Source organism: Indicator indicator, chromosome 40 (assembly GCF_027791375.1).
Source record: "Indicator indicator isolate 239-I01 chromosome 40, UM_Iind_1.1, whole genome shotgun sequence".
In the NCBI taxonomy this organism is placed as follows: domain Eukaryota; kingdom Metazoa; phylum Chordata; class Aves; order Piciformes; family Indicatoridae; genus Indicator; species Indicator indicator.
In genome coordinates, this window is record NC_072049.1 from 47,551 (window position 1) to 61,883 (window position 14,333).

The 14,333-nt window shown below is 57.9% G+C and overlaps 1 protein-coding gene across 1 annotated transcript in view; it reads right to left on the reverse strand.

Annotated features, from left to right (window-relative positions):
- Positions 1–14,333, reverse strand: part of SETDB1 (SET domain bifurcated histone lysine methyltransferase 1) — a 42,551-nt gene that overhangs the window by 19,571 nt on the left and 8,647 nt on the right. Inside the window, 6 exon segments of the mRNA XM_054397018.1 lie at positions 1,177–1,436; positions 5,318–5,453; positions 7,595–7,724; positions 9,051–9,241; positions 10,936–11,009; positions 13,902–14,103. Coding sequence (XP_054252993.1) covers positions 1,177–1,436; positions 5,318–5,453; positions 7,595–7,724; positions 9,051–9,241; positions 10,936–11,009; positions 13,902–14,103 — 993 coding nt within the window.

Sequence of the window (14,333 nt, forward strand, 5' to 3'; positions counted from 1 at the left end):
GAACCTTTTAAGGTCCCTTCCAACCCAATCTGTGAACCTTTTAAGGTCCTTTCCAACCCAATCTGTGAACCTTTAAGGTCCCTTCCCACCCATCTTGGAACCTTTAAGGTCCCTTCCAACCCAACTTGGAACCTTTAAGGTCCCTTCCAACCCAACCTAGGAACCTTTAAGGTCCCTTCCAACCCAACCTAGGAACCTTTAAGGTCCCTTCCAACCCATCTTGGAACCTTTAAGGTCCCTTCCAACCCAACCTAGGAACCTTTAAGGTCCCTTCCAACCCAACCTACGAACCTTTAAGGTCCCTTCCAACCCAACCTAGGAACCTTTAAGGTCCCTTCCAACCCAACCTAGGAACCTTTAAGGTCCCTTCCAACCCAACCTAGGAACCTTTAAGGTCCCTTCCAACCCAACCTAGGAACCTTTAAGGTCCCTTCCCACCCAACCTATGAACCTTTAAAGGTCCCTTCCAACCCAACCTAGGAACCTTTAAGGTCCCTTCCAACCCAACCTAGGAACCTTTAAGGTCCCTTCCAACCCAACCTATGAACCTTTTAAGGTCCCTTCCAACCCAACTTGGAACGTTTAAGATCCCTTCCAACCCAACTTGGAACCTTTAAGGTCCCTTCCAACCCAACCTAATAACCTTTAAGGTCACTTCCAACCCAACCTAGGAACCTTTGAAGGTCCTTTCCAACCCAATCTGTGAACCTTTAAGGTCCCTTCCAACCCAACTTGGAACCTTTTAAGGTCCTTTCCAACCCAACCTATGAACCTTTAAGGTCCCTTCCAACCCAACTTGGAACCTTTAATGTCCCTTCCAACCCAACCTATGAACCTTTAAGGTCCCTTCCAACCCAACCTAGGAACCTTTAAGGTCCCTTCCAACCCATCTTGGAACCTTTAAGGTCATTTCCAACCCAACCTACGAACCTTTAAGATTCTTTCCAACCCAACCTACGAACCTTTAAGATCCTTTCCAACCCAATCTGTGAACCTTTCATGTCCCTTCCAATCCAAACTGTGAACCTTGAAGGTCCCTTCCAACCCAGGGCCAGTTCCATGCCTCTGGGGAAGCAGAAGACCAATGCCAAATCCTGGCCCAAGCTGGCACTAAACCTCAGAAGCCCCAAACCTCCCCCAGACCTTTCAGGAGCACACAGCAGCTGAGAGATTCACCCAACCTCAGACTGCTTTGGGTTGGAAGGCTCCTTAAAGCCCATCCAGCTGCAAGCCCTGTGCCAGGGTAGCCATGAGGAGAAGCCCCCAGTTTGGCTCACCGGTGCTGCTGGGCCACGCTGGGCCTGGCCACGGGCGGAGCATCGCCGAGCACCGGCGGGGAGGGCGAGGACTGCCCGGAGCAGCCGGAGCCAGGGCGGAAGGAGGTACTCTTCTTGGCCACCTGCTTCCTGGACTGGGCCAGTTGACTCTCAGAGCACCTGCAGGGAGCAAGGAGGCAGCCAGACCGCTGCCATTTAGACAGGGGAAGGCAAATATCAGAGTGGTGGTGTCCCTCCCTCCACCCCCCGGATAGAAACCAGCAGCAGGGCTCCCCCCACCCAACTGAAACTAAGCAGGTTTGGGTCTTCCCCCCACTAAAGCAAAGGTAAAAATCAGCAGCAGGGCTCTCCCCAGGAGAAACTAAGCAGGTTTGGGGTTTCCCCCCCACCCCAAACAAAGGTAAAAATCAGCAGCAGGGCTCCCAAGTGAAACTAAGCATCTTAGGGTTTGGTTTTTTTCTCCCCCAAACAAGGGTGAAAATCAGCAGCAGAGCTCCCTCCAAGAGAAATTAAGCAGGTTTGGAGTTTCACCCCCAACCCAAACAAAGGGTGAAAATCAGCAGCAGGGCTCCCCCCAAGAGAAACTAAGCAGGTTTGGGTCTTCCCCCCCCAAAACAAAGGTAAAAATCAGCAGCAGGGCTCCCAGCAGCCAAGTGAAACTAAGCAGAGGTTTGGGTTTCTTTCCTCCCCCACCCCAAAGAGGGATGAAAACCATCAGCAGGGCTCCCCCCAAGGGAAACTAAGCAGGTTTGGGGTTTCCCCCTACCCCAAACAAGGGTAAAAATCAGCAGCAGGGCTCCCCCCAAGGGAAACTAAGCAGGTTTGGGCCTTCCCCCCACAAAACAAAGGTAAAAATCAGCAGCAGGGCTCTCCCCATCCAAGTGAAACTAAGCAGGTTTGGGTTTGTTGTTTCCCCCCCAACCCCCAACAAGGGTAAAAATCAGCTCATTTCTGCCTCCTCCTCCTCCTCCTGCTGCAGAGACCCTGAGGCAAGCCCCAGCCACGTGCCAGGGCTGGGTGACATTGAGAAATGACTCCTGAGGTCTGGGAGGGGAGAGGGAGGGGAAGGAGAGGAGAAGGAGCACAGGGGATGGCCAAAGGCCTTTCACTGCAAGAAGCTGGACAGACCAGTCCATGGAGAAAGCCCTGCAAGAGCAGAAGCAAGAGATGCCAGAGGCTCAGGCAGGGCAGCTTCAGGGAGGAACAGCCAAGGACAGGCAACTCTTGTCCCTGCTGAGTGCCAAGAGGAGATTGTGCAAGGGAATGGAGCAACAGCACTGAGGGGAGGGCTCCAAGGGGCTCCCAAAGACCTCAGGAAGATGGCAGGCCCCTAGCAGACATCCCCCTGAGTCTCTGAGGAAACCACAGCAGAGCTTTGCCATCGACTCAACAGCAAAACAAACCCCAAGCCAGCCACTGCTTTCCCCCCACCCCTGAGAGGAAGAAGAGAGGGGAGGCAGCAGGGCAGAAAGGGAAGAAGAGAGGGAAGGCAGCAGGGCAGAAAGGGAAGAAGAGAGGGAAGGGAGCAGGGCAGAAAAGGAAGAAGAGAGGGGAGGCAGCAGGGCAGAAAGGGAAGAAGAGAGGGAAGGCAGCAGGGCAGAAAGGGAAGAAGAGAGGGGAGGCAGCAGGGCAGAAAGGGAGGAGCTGGTGAGAGCAGGAGGCTGTGTCTGGACCATTTTCAGGTTTCAAGAGCAAGAAGGAACAAAAAAAGCTTCCCAACAACAGGCTTGGAAGAATCAGGAATGGCTGAGAGCTGCTCCCTGGCACCATGGAAGAGCCTTGACAGTGAAACTAGAGAGGGAAGAGACCCAGGGCCTGGCTCAGAGTAAACACAACACCAGAGAGGGGAAACCATTCTCCTAGTTTTAATCATCTCAACCCAAAGGGTTCTGAACCCAACAGGGTCCCCCTGGGCCAGTGGGGACACGGTGAGGGTGGTGTGAGGCCTTCAAGCTGTCTGGGAGCAGTTGAGTGCTGAGCAGGGAGGTGGCTGCAGGGTTCTGCCTCCTGCTGGCTCTGCCAGCCACAGCCTGGAGGCAAAGCTGCAGTGGGGAGAGGAGGAAAAGGGCTTCTGGTGACCACTCTGAGGGCTGGCAAGTGGCACAGGAGAGATCTGCAGCTGGGGGGTTGCCAATGTCCAGCTTCATCAGCTTCAGGTTGTGTCACTGCCTGTCCTTCCTACCCCATCCACAGCTTAGGGTGTGGCAGGGCCCAGGGTGCCCTCATGGCAAAGCTCAGGGTGCCCTCATGTGTGGCAAGGCTCAGGGTGCCCTTGTGGCAGAGTTCAAGGTGCCCTTGTGTGTGGCAGGGCTCAGGGTGTCCTCATGGCAGGGCCCAGGGTGCCCTCACAGCAAGGCTTAGGGTCCTCATGTGTGGCCAGGCTCAGGGTGCCCTCCTGGCAAGGCTTAGGGTGTCCTTGTGTGTGGCAGGGCCCAGGGTGCCCTCGTGGCAAGGTTCAGGATGCATTTCTGTGTGGCCAGGCCCAGGGTGCCCTCGTGGCAGGGCCCAGGGTGTCCTCATGGCAAGGCTTTGGGTTCCCTGGTGGCTGGCAGGGCTCAGGGTGCCCTCATGGCAAGGTTCAGGATGCATTTCTGTGTGGTAGGGCTCAGGGTGCCCTCATGGCTGGCAGGGCTCAGGGTGCCCTCATGGCTGGCAGGGCTCAAGGTGCCCTCATGGCTGGCAGGGCTCAGGGTGCCCTCATGGCTGGCAGGGCTCAAGGTGCCCTCATGGCTGGCAGGGCTCAAGGTGCCCTCATGGCAAGGTTCAGGATGCATTTCTGTGTGGTAGGGCTCAGGGTGCCCTCATGGCTGGCAGGGCTCAGGGTGCCCTCATGGCTGGCAGGGCAGCTGCTCAGCTCTCCCTCTCTTCACCAGTGAGGCCCTGGAGCATTGCTGGTGGAGCCACTGCTGTGCTTCCCCCACTGGAGCAGAAGCCCTTTGGCACTGGCCTCTCTCCTGGGCAGTGTAGATGAGGAACAATCCTCTCCTGGCTTGGATCCTCCACTCTTGGTCAGCATGGCACAGGAGGAGCATTCCCAAGCTTGCCCCCAGCACTCAGGGGCAGGACGGGTGGCACTGCGCCGCTGCTTGGAGAGGGACCCTCCCAGTCCCAAGGCTGCAGGCTGAGCTTTCTTAGCTGCTGTCAGACCTTGAGGGAGCATCCAGGGAATAGAGACTGACTTGCTGCACGGCTTCCTGGCAGCTGGGGCACCTCCTTTGCCCCCTCTGCCCATGCAGCAGGGCACAGTCACAGCAGAAGACGTGCTGGCAGGGGGCCAGGCGGCCGTAAACCCGGATGGGAAATCCACAGTGGTGACAAAAATGAACTGGGAGAGCAGCAGCTCCCTCCTCCCCATGGCAGTCCCAGAGCTCAGGCCCCCTGGTGTTGTCCAGCAGGCTCCCTTCATGCCAAGCTTGGGCTCCTCTTTCATCCAGGCCTCCTGCAGCAGTGGCCTGCACCTCCCAGCAGGTCCTGTGCGTGGCCCTGGCAGCGGGAGGCAGGGCTGCGGCTTGGCTGGGGCTGAGCAGCTTGCCCTGCTTTGGTCGGTGAGCAGCAAGCCCAAGGGCTGGTGCTGAGCTCCCAGCAGTGCCTGGTGCTGGGCTCCCAGCAGTGCCTGGTGAGCCATGGAGGTCTGCGAGCAGGTCAGTCCCAGTGGAGGGGCACAAGGCAGCCGGGGCCCAGAGCCTGGATCGTGACACGAGGAGCAATTCAGATTCGGGGGCAGGGCAGGGAGCAAAAGCTTCTAACTCGGGAAGTGCAAAGCTCTCAGTCCTCAGCAAAGCCCTTTGGGCTTGGAAGGGTTTGGGGGCAGGGGGGGTTGTGGTGTGTGCAGGGCTCTCTCAGCTCTCCCACCCCCTCCTGCCTCATCCAGCAGCTGCCTAGCTCCAGTTTTGCCCCCTAGAAGCATGGCTGGAACCAGGTGGTGTAAGCAGGAGACATGCACCTGAGGCTTCCTCTAAGACAGAGAAGGTGAGGCATGAAGAGGTGGAAGGCAGGAGGAGGCAGTGGTGGAAGCAGAGCAGTGGCTCAGGGGTACTTACTCCATCTCAGCAGGCTGGGGAGAAGGGTCCTGGGCAGGTTGGGAGGTCTGCAGCTGCTCCAAGGGTTTGTACTGGCTCCCAGCTCCAGTCAGATCCTGAGTGTATTGCACCACAGGCCCTTTGCTCCTGACAGCACCTGGGGGGCAGTGGGGGGGAAAGGGCAAAAAGCAAAGCATCAGCAGGAGAAGTCTCAGCCATGCAACCATGGTGTGGGTTGGGTTGGAAGGGACCCTTCAAGACCATCTCATTCCAACCCCCAAGGGCAGGGACACCTCCCCCCAGCCCAGCTTGCTCAAGGCCTCATCCAGCCCCCATGGAGGAGGCAGCCACAGCCTCCCTGGGCAACCTGTGCCAGGCTCTGCCCAGCCTCACTCTCAACAATTTCTTCCTTCTCTCCACTCTCAATCTCCTCTCTCCCAGCTCAAAGCCATTGGCCCTCATCCTGGCACTCCCAGCCCTTGTTCCAAAGCCCCTTCCCAGCTCTTCAAGGAGCCCCTTCAAGTACTGGCAGGCTGCTCTGAGGTCTCCCTGGAGCCTTCTCCAGCCTGGACAACCCCAACTGCCTCAGCCACAGCCTCCCTGGGGCAGCCTGCTGCAGGGTCAGGAAGCCAAGTTTGCAGCAGCAGCCACAAACCATTGCTTGAGGTCCCCTCAAAAGCAACTCAACAGCAGCCTGTGGAGGACAGCAGCAGGCCAGGGGCTGAGCTGTGCCTCACAACCAATCCCCCAGCACCTCCTGCCCACTTCCCACATCCACTGCCTGGGTTTGTGGCCTCTTTGTGGCAGCAGAAAGGAGGCTCTGCCAAACAGCCAACCCCAGCAAACCCAAACCTCAACCAAACCAGAACCAAAGCCAAACCCAGAACCAAACCAGAACCAAAGCCAAGCCCAAAACCAAACCAGAACCAAAGCCAAGCCCAAAACCAAACCAGAACCACAGCCAAGCCCAAAACCAAACCAGAACCACAGCCAAGCCCAAAACCAAACCAGAACCAAAGCCAAGCCCAAAACCAAACCAGAACCAAAGCCAAGCCCAAAACCAAACCAGAACCACAGCCAAGCCCAAAACCAAACCAGAACCAAAGCCAAGCCCAAAACCAAACCAGAACCAAAGCCAAGCCCAAAACCAAACCAGAACCAAAGCCAAAGCCAGAACCAAAGCCAAAGCCACAACCAAAGCCAAGCCAGAACCAAAGCCAAACCCACAACCAAAGCCAAACCAGAACCAAAGCCAAACCAGAACCAAAGCCAAACCCACAACCAAAGCCAAACCAGAACCAAAGCCAAACCCACAACCAAAACCAAACCCACAACCAAAACCAAACCCACAACCAAAACCAAACCAGAACCAAAGCCAAGCCCAAAACCAAACCAGAACCAAAGCCAAACCCACAAGCGAAGCCAAACCAGAACCAAAGCCAAACCCACAACCAAAGCCAAACCCACAACCAAAGCCAAACCCACAACCAAAGCCAAACCCACAACCAAAGCCAAACCCACAACCAAAGCCAAACCCACAACCAAAGCCAAACCCACAACCAAAGCCAAACCCAGAAGCAGAGCCAAACCAGAACCAAAGCCAAACCCACAACCAAAGCCAAACTCAGAACCAAAGCCAAACCCACAACCAAAACCAAACCAGAACCAAAACCAAACTCAAAACCAAACCAGAACCAAAGCCAAACCCAGAACCAAAGCCAAACCTGAACCAAAGCCAAACCTGAACCAAAGCCAAACCCACAACCAAAGCCAGACTCAGAACCAAAGCCAGACCCAGAACCAAAGCCAAACCAAAGCCAAACCAAAGCCAAAGCCAAACCCACAACCAAAGCCAAACCAGAACCAAAGCCAAACTCAGAACCAAAGCCAAACCCACAACCAAAGCCAAACTCAGAACCAAAGCCAAACCAGAACCCAGAGCCAAAGCCAAACCCGAACCAAAGCCAAACCCACAACCAAAGCCAAACCTGAACCAAAGCCAAACCCACAACCAAAGCCAAACCTGAACCAAAGCCAAACCTGAACCAAAGCCAAACCCGAACCAAAGCCAAACCCGAACCAAAGCCAAACCCACAACCAAAGCAAACCAAAGCCAAAGCCAAACCACAACCAAAGCCAAACCAAAGCTAAAGCCAAACCCACAACCAAAGCCAAGCCAGAAGCAAAGCCAAACCAGACCCAAGCCAGACCCAGAAGCAAAGCCAAACCAAAGCCAAACCAGAAGCCCACCAAACCCAGAAGCCCAGCCCAGCCCCTGCAGGACCAGAGGCCACACACCAACGTTGGGCCGAGTCCTGGCTTGCCCACTCTGCTTCTTCTCCTGGGTGGAGGCCGTGGAGGTCTTCATGCTGAACATGGGCTCGAGGCGCGTGGAGCCGCGGTAGATCCACTCACAGCGTTTGCCATCCTGCAGCAAGGAGAAGGCAACACTCACAGCACCTCCAGCAGGAGCTGCCAGGGCCACAGCAAGAGCCTGGCAGCCAGCAGAAGCAAACAGGAAGGAGGCAAAAGATCCTGGGCTGCAGCCAGAGGGGTGTGGGCAGCAGGGCAGGAGAGGAGATTCTGCCCCTGGGCTCTGCTCTGCTCAGACCTCACCTCCAGTCCTGCCTCCAGTGCTGCTGTCCCCAGCAGGAGGAGGACACAGAGCTGAGGAGAGAGGAGGCCACAAGGATGAGCCAAGGGCTGGAGCAGCTCTGCTGTGGCACAGGCTGAGGGAGCTGGGGGGGTGCAGCCTGCAGAGGAGAAGGCTCCAGGGGGACCTCAGAGCTGCCTGAAGGGATCCTGCAGGAAGGCTGCAGAGAGACTTCTGCTGAGGGGTCTGAGACAGGCCCAGGGGGAATGGTTTGGAGCTGGGTTAGAGCAGGGTTAGAGTGGAGCTGAGGAAGAAGTTCTGCAGGACCAGGCTGGGCAGAGCCTGGCACAGGCTGCCCAGGGAGGCTGTGGCTGCCTCCTCCCTAGGGTTGTTCAAGGCCAGGCTGGATGAGGCCCTGAGCAGCCTGGGCTGGGGGGAGGTGTCCCTGGGCATGGCAGGGGGTTGGAGCAGATGAGCTCTGAGCTCCCTTCCAACCTGAGCCATGCTGTGACTCAAAGGAAATATTGACCTGAAGGCTCTTGGATGACCACACAGCCAGGAGAGGACAACCAAAGGCAGCAGCTGATGGTATTGGGCAACACTGAGTCACCAAGTCTAGAAAGATCCTGATCCCAAGACCCTAAACCTCAAATTCAGCTCAATCCTCAACCCAACAAGTGACTAACAAGGCACTGGTGGAGAAACCAGAGCCCCTCAGGAGCCCAGCAAAGCCCTCAGCACAAAGCCAAGCTGCTGTGGGGACAGGGAGGTTACACCTGCATGAGGCAAGGCAAGAAGGGAGCTGAGAGCAGCTGGCTGCAAGAAGAACCTGGCAGGTTCTGGGTTCCTCTCCTGCTTCTCCAAGCAGCCACTTGGATGCTAACCTCCAGAGAAGCTCCAGGACAGGAGAGCTGCAGCTGAGGGATTTTGATTCTTACTGAAGCCACCACTTGAAATCTTCAGGTGTGAAATGCTTGGGAAGCTTTTGCCACCAGACAAAAGAGTCTGACATCAGCCCAGGGCAGAAATTGAGGGGGGGGGGCCTCCACACACAGCCCCTCCTTGCTCCAGCAGCAACCAACCTGGACTCCACCAGCTCCACCCCCTGCCCCCCAGCCTCAAATTCCTTCTTTTTCAATGGGAGAAAAGTTGTTCTCCTACCATGAAAAGGATTTTGACCAGGCTGCCATCCACTTCTTCCACTCTGGATTTCCACCAGGTGCCTTCCCACTCAGTCTTGATCAGCTGCCCAGCCTTGAGCAGCACCATGGGGCGGTTGGGGTAGGCTGTGATGTACTCCTCGATGAAATCACGGCAGGAGATGTCCTCAATGTCCTCCCAGGCCTTCTTCACTGTTGGGAAAGGGATGGATGGGAGAGTGGGAAGAGGAGGAGGGGAAAAAAAAAAAAAAACAAACAAAAAAACCAAGAGCCTGCCAAAAGGGAGGTGATGAAAGCCTCATCCCTGGAGGTGTTCAAGGCCAGGCTGGATGAGGCCTTGAGCAACCTGCTCCAGTGGGAGGTGTCCCTGCCCAGGGCAGGGGGGTTGGGACTGGCTGAGCCTTGGGGTCCCTTCCAGAGGGGTTGGGACTGGCTGAGCCTTGAGGTCCCTTCCAGAGGGGTTGGGACTGGCTGAGCCTTGAGGTCCCTTCCAGAGGGCTTGGAACTGGATGAGCTTTGAGGTTCCTTCCAGAGGGCTTGGAACTGGATGAGCCTTGAGATCCCTTCCAGAGGGGTTGGGACTGGCTGAGCCTTGGGGTCCCTTCCAGAGGGGTTGGGACTGGATGAGCCTTGAGGTCCCTTCCAGAGGGGTTGGGACTGGCTGAGCCTTGAGGTCCCTTCCAGAGGGCTTGGAACTGGATGAGCTTTGAGGTTCCTTCCAGAGGGGTTGGGACTGGCTGAGCCTTGAGGTCCCTTCCAGAGGGGTTGGGACTGGCTGAGCCTTGAGGTCCCTTCCAGAGGGGTTGGGACTGGCTGAGCCTTGAGGTCCCTTCCAAGCCTGCCAGTTCTGTGATTCTGTGCTGTCCTGCATGAGTGAAAAGCTCTTCCCACAGAGCCACACAGTGGTGGAGTTTGGAAGGAGATCATCCAGTCCAAGCCCCCTGCTCCAGCAGGGTCCCCCAGGGCAGGGGGGGGTTGGAACTGGCTGAGCCTTGAGGTCCTTTCCAAGCCTGACAGTTCTGTGATTCTGTGAAAGAGAACCTTCCATGCTTCTTAAAAAGAGAGCCCAGAGGAGCAATCAAGCAGCAAGCCTGAGCAGGTGGAGTTTTGGCAGCAGAGCATCCAGAGCTGCATTAAGGCAGTCAAGAGTCACAGCAGCCTCACTCTGCCCCCCAGAAACCACTGCTGCAGGGCACCATGGAATGGGTTGGGTTGGAAGGGAGCTCCAAGCTCAGCCAGTTCCAACCTCCCTGCCATGCCCAGGGACACCTCCCACCAGCCCAGCTTGCTCAAGGCCTCATCCAGCCTGGTCCTGAACACCTCCAGGGAGGGAGCAGCCACAGCCTCCCTGGGCAACCTGTGCCAGGCTCTCCCCAGCCTCACTCTCAACAATTTCTTCCTCCTCTCCACTCTCAATCTCCTCTCTCCCAGCTCAAAGCCATCATCCCTCAGCCTGGCACTCCCAGCCCTTGTCCCAAGTCCCTCCCCAGCTCTCCTGGAGCCCTTCAGGCACTGCAAGGCTGCTCTGAGCTCTCCCTGGAGCCTTCTCCTCTCCAGCCTGAACAGCCCCAACCCTCCCAGCCTGGCCCCACAGGGGAGGTTCTCCATCCTCTGCTCCTCTTGGTGACCTCCTCTGGCCCCTCTCCAGCAGCTCCAGGCCCTCCTTGTGCTGGGGGCCCCAGGGGTGGCTGCAGTGCTGCAGGTGAGGGCTGAGCAGGGCAGAGGGAGCAGAATCCCCTCCCTCATCCTGCTGGTCACACTCCGGGCAGGGCACTGAAGGGGACCAGCAGCCTGCCCCTGTCCCTGGAGCCCAGGCTCTTTCACACCCCCAGAGGTTCCTGCAGACAGAGGCAGGGAGAGGAGGCAGGAGGGGGAGGGTCACTCACATGGCCTGCAGACAGGGTACAGCTCCCACACCTTCACGTAGGAGGCGTAGCCATCGTCGAAGAAGATCAGGAACCTGCAGAGGAGCAGAGTTGGAAGCTGGAGTCAGGAATGCAGCTGCAGGGAGTGCAGCCCCACAGCCCATGGTGCAAGTGCAGCAGCCCTCCCCTGTCTCCTGCCCAAGGCCTGTGGTGTTTGAGGAGAGCAGGAGGTGAGGCAGGAGATGCTGAGCTCTGCCCCTGGCGTCCTTCAGAGCAGCTCTGCAGCTTCTGGTGGCTCCCAAAGGCTTCCCAACCCAGCCAGGCCTCCTCCCTCAGCTCCAGATTCCCTCACAGACAGCTCCAAGGAAAGAGATTTTGGGAGCCTCTGGGCCAAAGCAGCAGCAGAGGGCTGCACAGCTGTGCCTTGGGTCCCAGGGACTACCTCTGGGGCTCCACCTGCAGACAGAGCCAGGGGAAGAGTGCTGTGGAAAGGAGCAGGGGACCCACGAGGCTGGAAACAGCTCCTGTGGAGCACAGGGAGGTCCTGGAGCCTCCTTCTCCACAAGACAACTTTCCAAACCCACTTGGACCTCTTCCTGTGTGACCTTCTCCAGGTGCCCCTGCTCTGGCAGGAGGGTTGGACTTGGTGGTGTCCAGAGGTCCCTTCCAAGCCCTGCCATTGGGTGACTGTGAGCAGGGCTGCAGGATGTGCTGCACTGGGAGACAGCAGCCAAGCACAGAGCCAGGCTGGCTGAGGAGTGGACTGGGAGCAGCCTGGAGGAGAAGGGTTTGGAGGTGGTGGTTGGTGACAAACTCCCCAGGAGGCAGCACCAGGAAGCAGCAGCCCAGAGCCAGCCCTGAGCTGGGCTGCAGCCAGAGCAGGCAGAGCAGGGAGGGGATTCTGCTCCCTCTGCCCTGCTCAGCCCTCACCTGCAGCACTGCAGCCACCCCTGGGGCCCCCAGCACAAGGAGGGCCTGGAGCTGCTGGAGAGGGACCAGAGGAGGTCACCAAGAGGAGCAGAGGCTGCAGAACCTCCCCTGTGGGGCCAGGCTGGGAGGGTTGGGGCTGTTCAGGCTGGAGAAGGCTCCAGGGAGAGCTCAGAGCAAACTTCCAGGAGCTGAAGGAGCTCCAGGAGAGCTGGGGAGGGACTTTGGTGACAGGACAAGGGACAATGGTTTGAAACTGGAGCAGGGGAGATTGAGATTGGACATCTGGAAGTTCTTTACACTGAGGGTGGGGAGAGCCTGGAACAGGTTGCCCAGCAAGGTTGTGGATCCCTCAGCCCTGGAAGTGTTTAAGAGCAGGCTGGGTGAGGCTTTGAGCAAGCTGAGCTGGTGGAAGTAGGAGAAACTTCTGTGCTGTGAGGGTGCTGCAGCCCTGCAGCAGGCTGCCCAGAGAGGTTGTGGAGTCTCCCTCTCTGGAGAGCTTTCAAAACCCCTCTGGAAGTGTTCCTGGGTGACCTGCCCTGGGTGCCCCTGCTCTGGCAGTGGGCTTGGACTGGAGGATGATCTCCAGAGGTCCTTTCCAACCTCCACCACTCTGTGCTCTTTAAGGTCCCTCCCAGCTCAAGCCACTCTGTGACTTTCCAAGCCCTCTTCATCTGCAGTTACTCAAGGTGGAGCAGGTCTGCATCTGAACCAAGCAGGATGCTCAGATCCTTGCTGAACCTCCTCAGAAGGGCCACCAGACCCCACTGAAGGAGCCCAACCCCTACCCAGACCCAGCTGGAAAAGCTCCTTCAGATCTGCTGCTCCTCCTGCTGCTGCTTCTCCAGAAGTGCTTTGGCAACACCCCTGGCACCTCCTGTTTGCCAGGGCTGGGTTGGATGCCTCCAGCAGCACAGAATTGGTGTTGGTCTGATCATGGAAATGAGTTCCCAGCTGGAGTTCCTGACTCAAGGCCAGGAGAAGCAGAGCAGAAGCTCCACCCAAAGCTCTCAGAGATAAGCAAGACTCAAGAGACACCACTCAGAGCTGCAGCCCTGGGAAGGGCTGAGAAGAAGTGCAAGAGAATCATGGAGGTGGGTGGGTTGGAGAAGACCTCCAAGGTCACTGAGTCCAAGCAGAAATCCAACCCCAGCCTGGCCACCAAAGCCTGGCCCCAAGTGCCATGGCCACAGGGTTCTGGAACCCCTCCAGGGACAGGCACTCCACCACCTCCCTGGGCAGCCTGGGCCAGGCCCTGACCACTCCTGCAGGACACAAATTGTTCCTCAAGGCCAACCTGAAGCTCCCCTGGGGCAGTCTGAGGTCATCTCCTCTGGTCCTGTCCCTCCCCAACCCCCCCTGGCTGCAGCCTCCTCTCAGGAGCTGCAGAGAGCAATGAGGTCTCCCTCAGCCTCCTCTTCTGCAGCCTCCCCACCCCCAGCTCCCTCAGCTGCTCCTCCCCAGCCTCTTCTCCAGACCCTTCCCCACCTCTCTTGCCCTTCTCTGGCCCTGCTCCAGCCCTCCAAGTCCTTCTGGCACTCAGGAGCCCAACCCTGTGCCCAGCATTGCAGCTGTGGCCTCCCCAGTGCCCATTGCAGGGGCACAATCCCTGCCCTGCTCCTGCTGGCAGCACCATTGCTGCTCCCTGCCAGGCTGCTGCTGCCCTTCTTGCCCACCTGGGCACCCCCTGGCTCCCCTCCAGCTGCTGGCACCAACCCCCCCAGGGCCTTCCCCACAGGGCAGTTCCCAGCCCCTGCCCCCAGCCTGCAGCCTCCCTGGGGTTGCTGTGAGCCAAGGGCAGGACTCAGCCCTTGGCCTTGTTGAACCTCCTCCCATGGAGCTCAGCCTTGGCTCCAGCCTGCCCAGGGCCCTCTGCAGAGCCTCCAAGCCTCCAGCAGCTCAGTTCCCACCCAGCTCAGCCCCACCTGCAAACTTCCTGAGGGTGCAGCTTAGCTGCCAGAGCAGCAAAGACACAAACTGAGCTTTTCCCTTCTTGAAAACCCAAACCAGCCCAAAAGGGAGAGAGGCTGAGGAGCAGGGGTGGGGAGGGGGATGGGTACCTGTCTTTGTTCTTGACATTGGGGGTCTCAGCCACGATGCCAGCATAGAGCCAGACCTGGTTCCTGTCCTTGTACTTTGCCACCACCCTGCTGCCCACATGGTGCCTGTCAGGCAGGGGGTGGTAGTCATAAGCAATGTGGTTGCCAGAGAGCAAACTCTTCCCTTTGTTGTCAAACTTCACTTTGTATTTCTTGCCAGCACCTGCAAGACATTGCAAGAGAGGTCACAGCCTGGGGGGGTGGGAAGGGAGCTCTGGAGCTGATCTGCACCTCCCCAGCTTTCCTGGAGCCCCCTTCAGATCCTGCAAGGCCACCAGAAGGTCTCCTGGGAGCCTTCTCCTCTCCACACTGCACAACCCCAACTCTCTCAGGCTGTCTCCAGAGCAGAGCAGCTCCAGCCCTCTGCTCCTCCTCGTGCTCCTTCTCTGGACA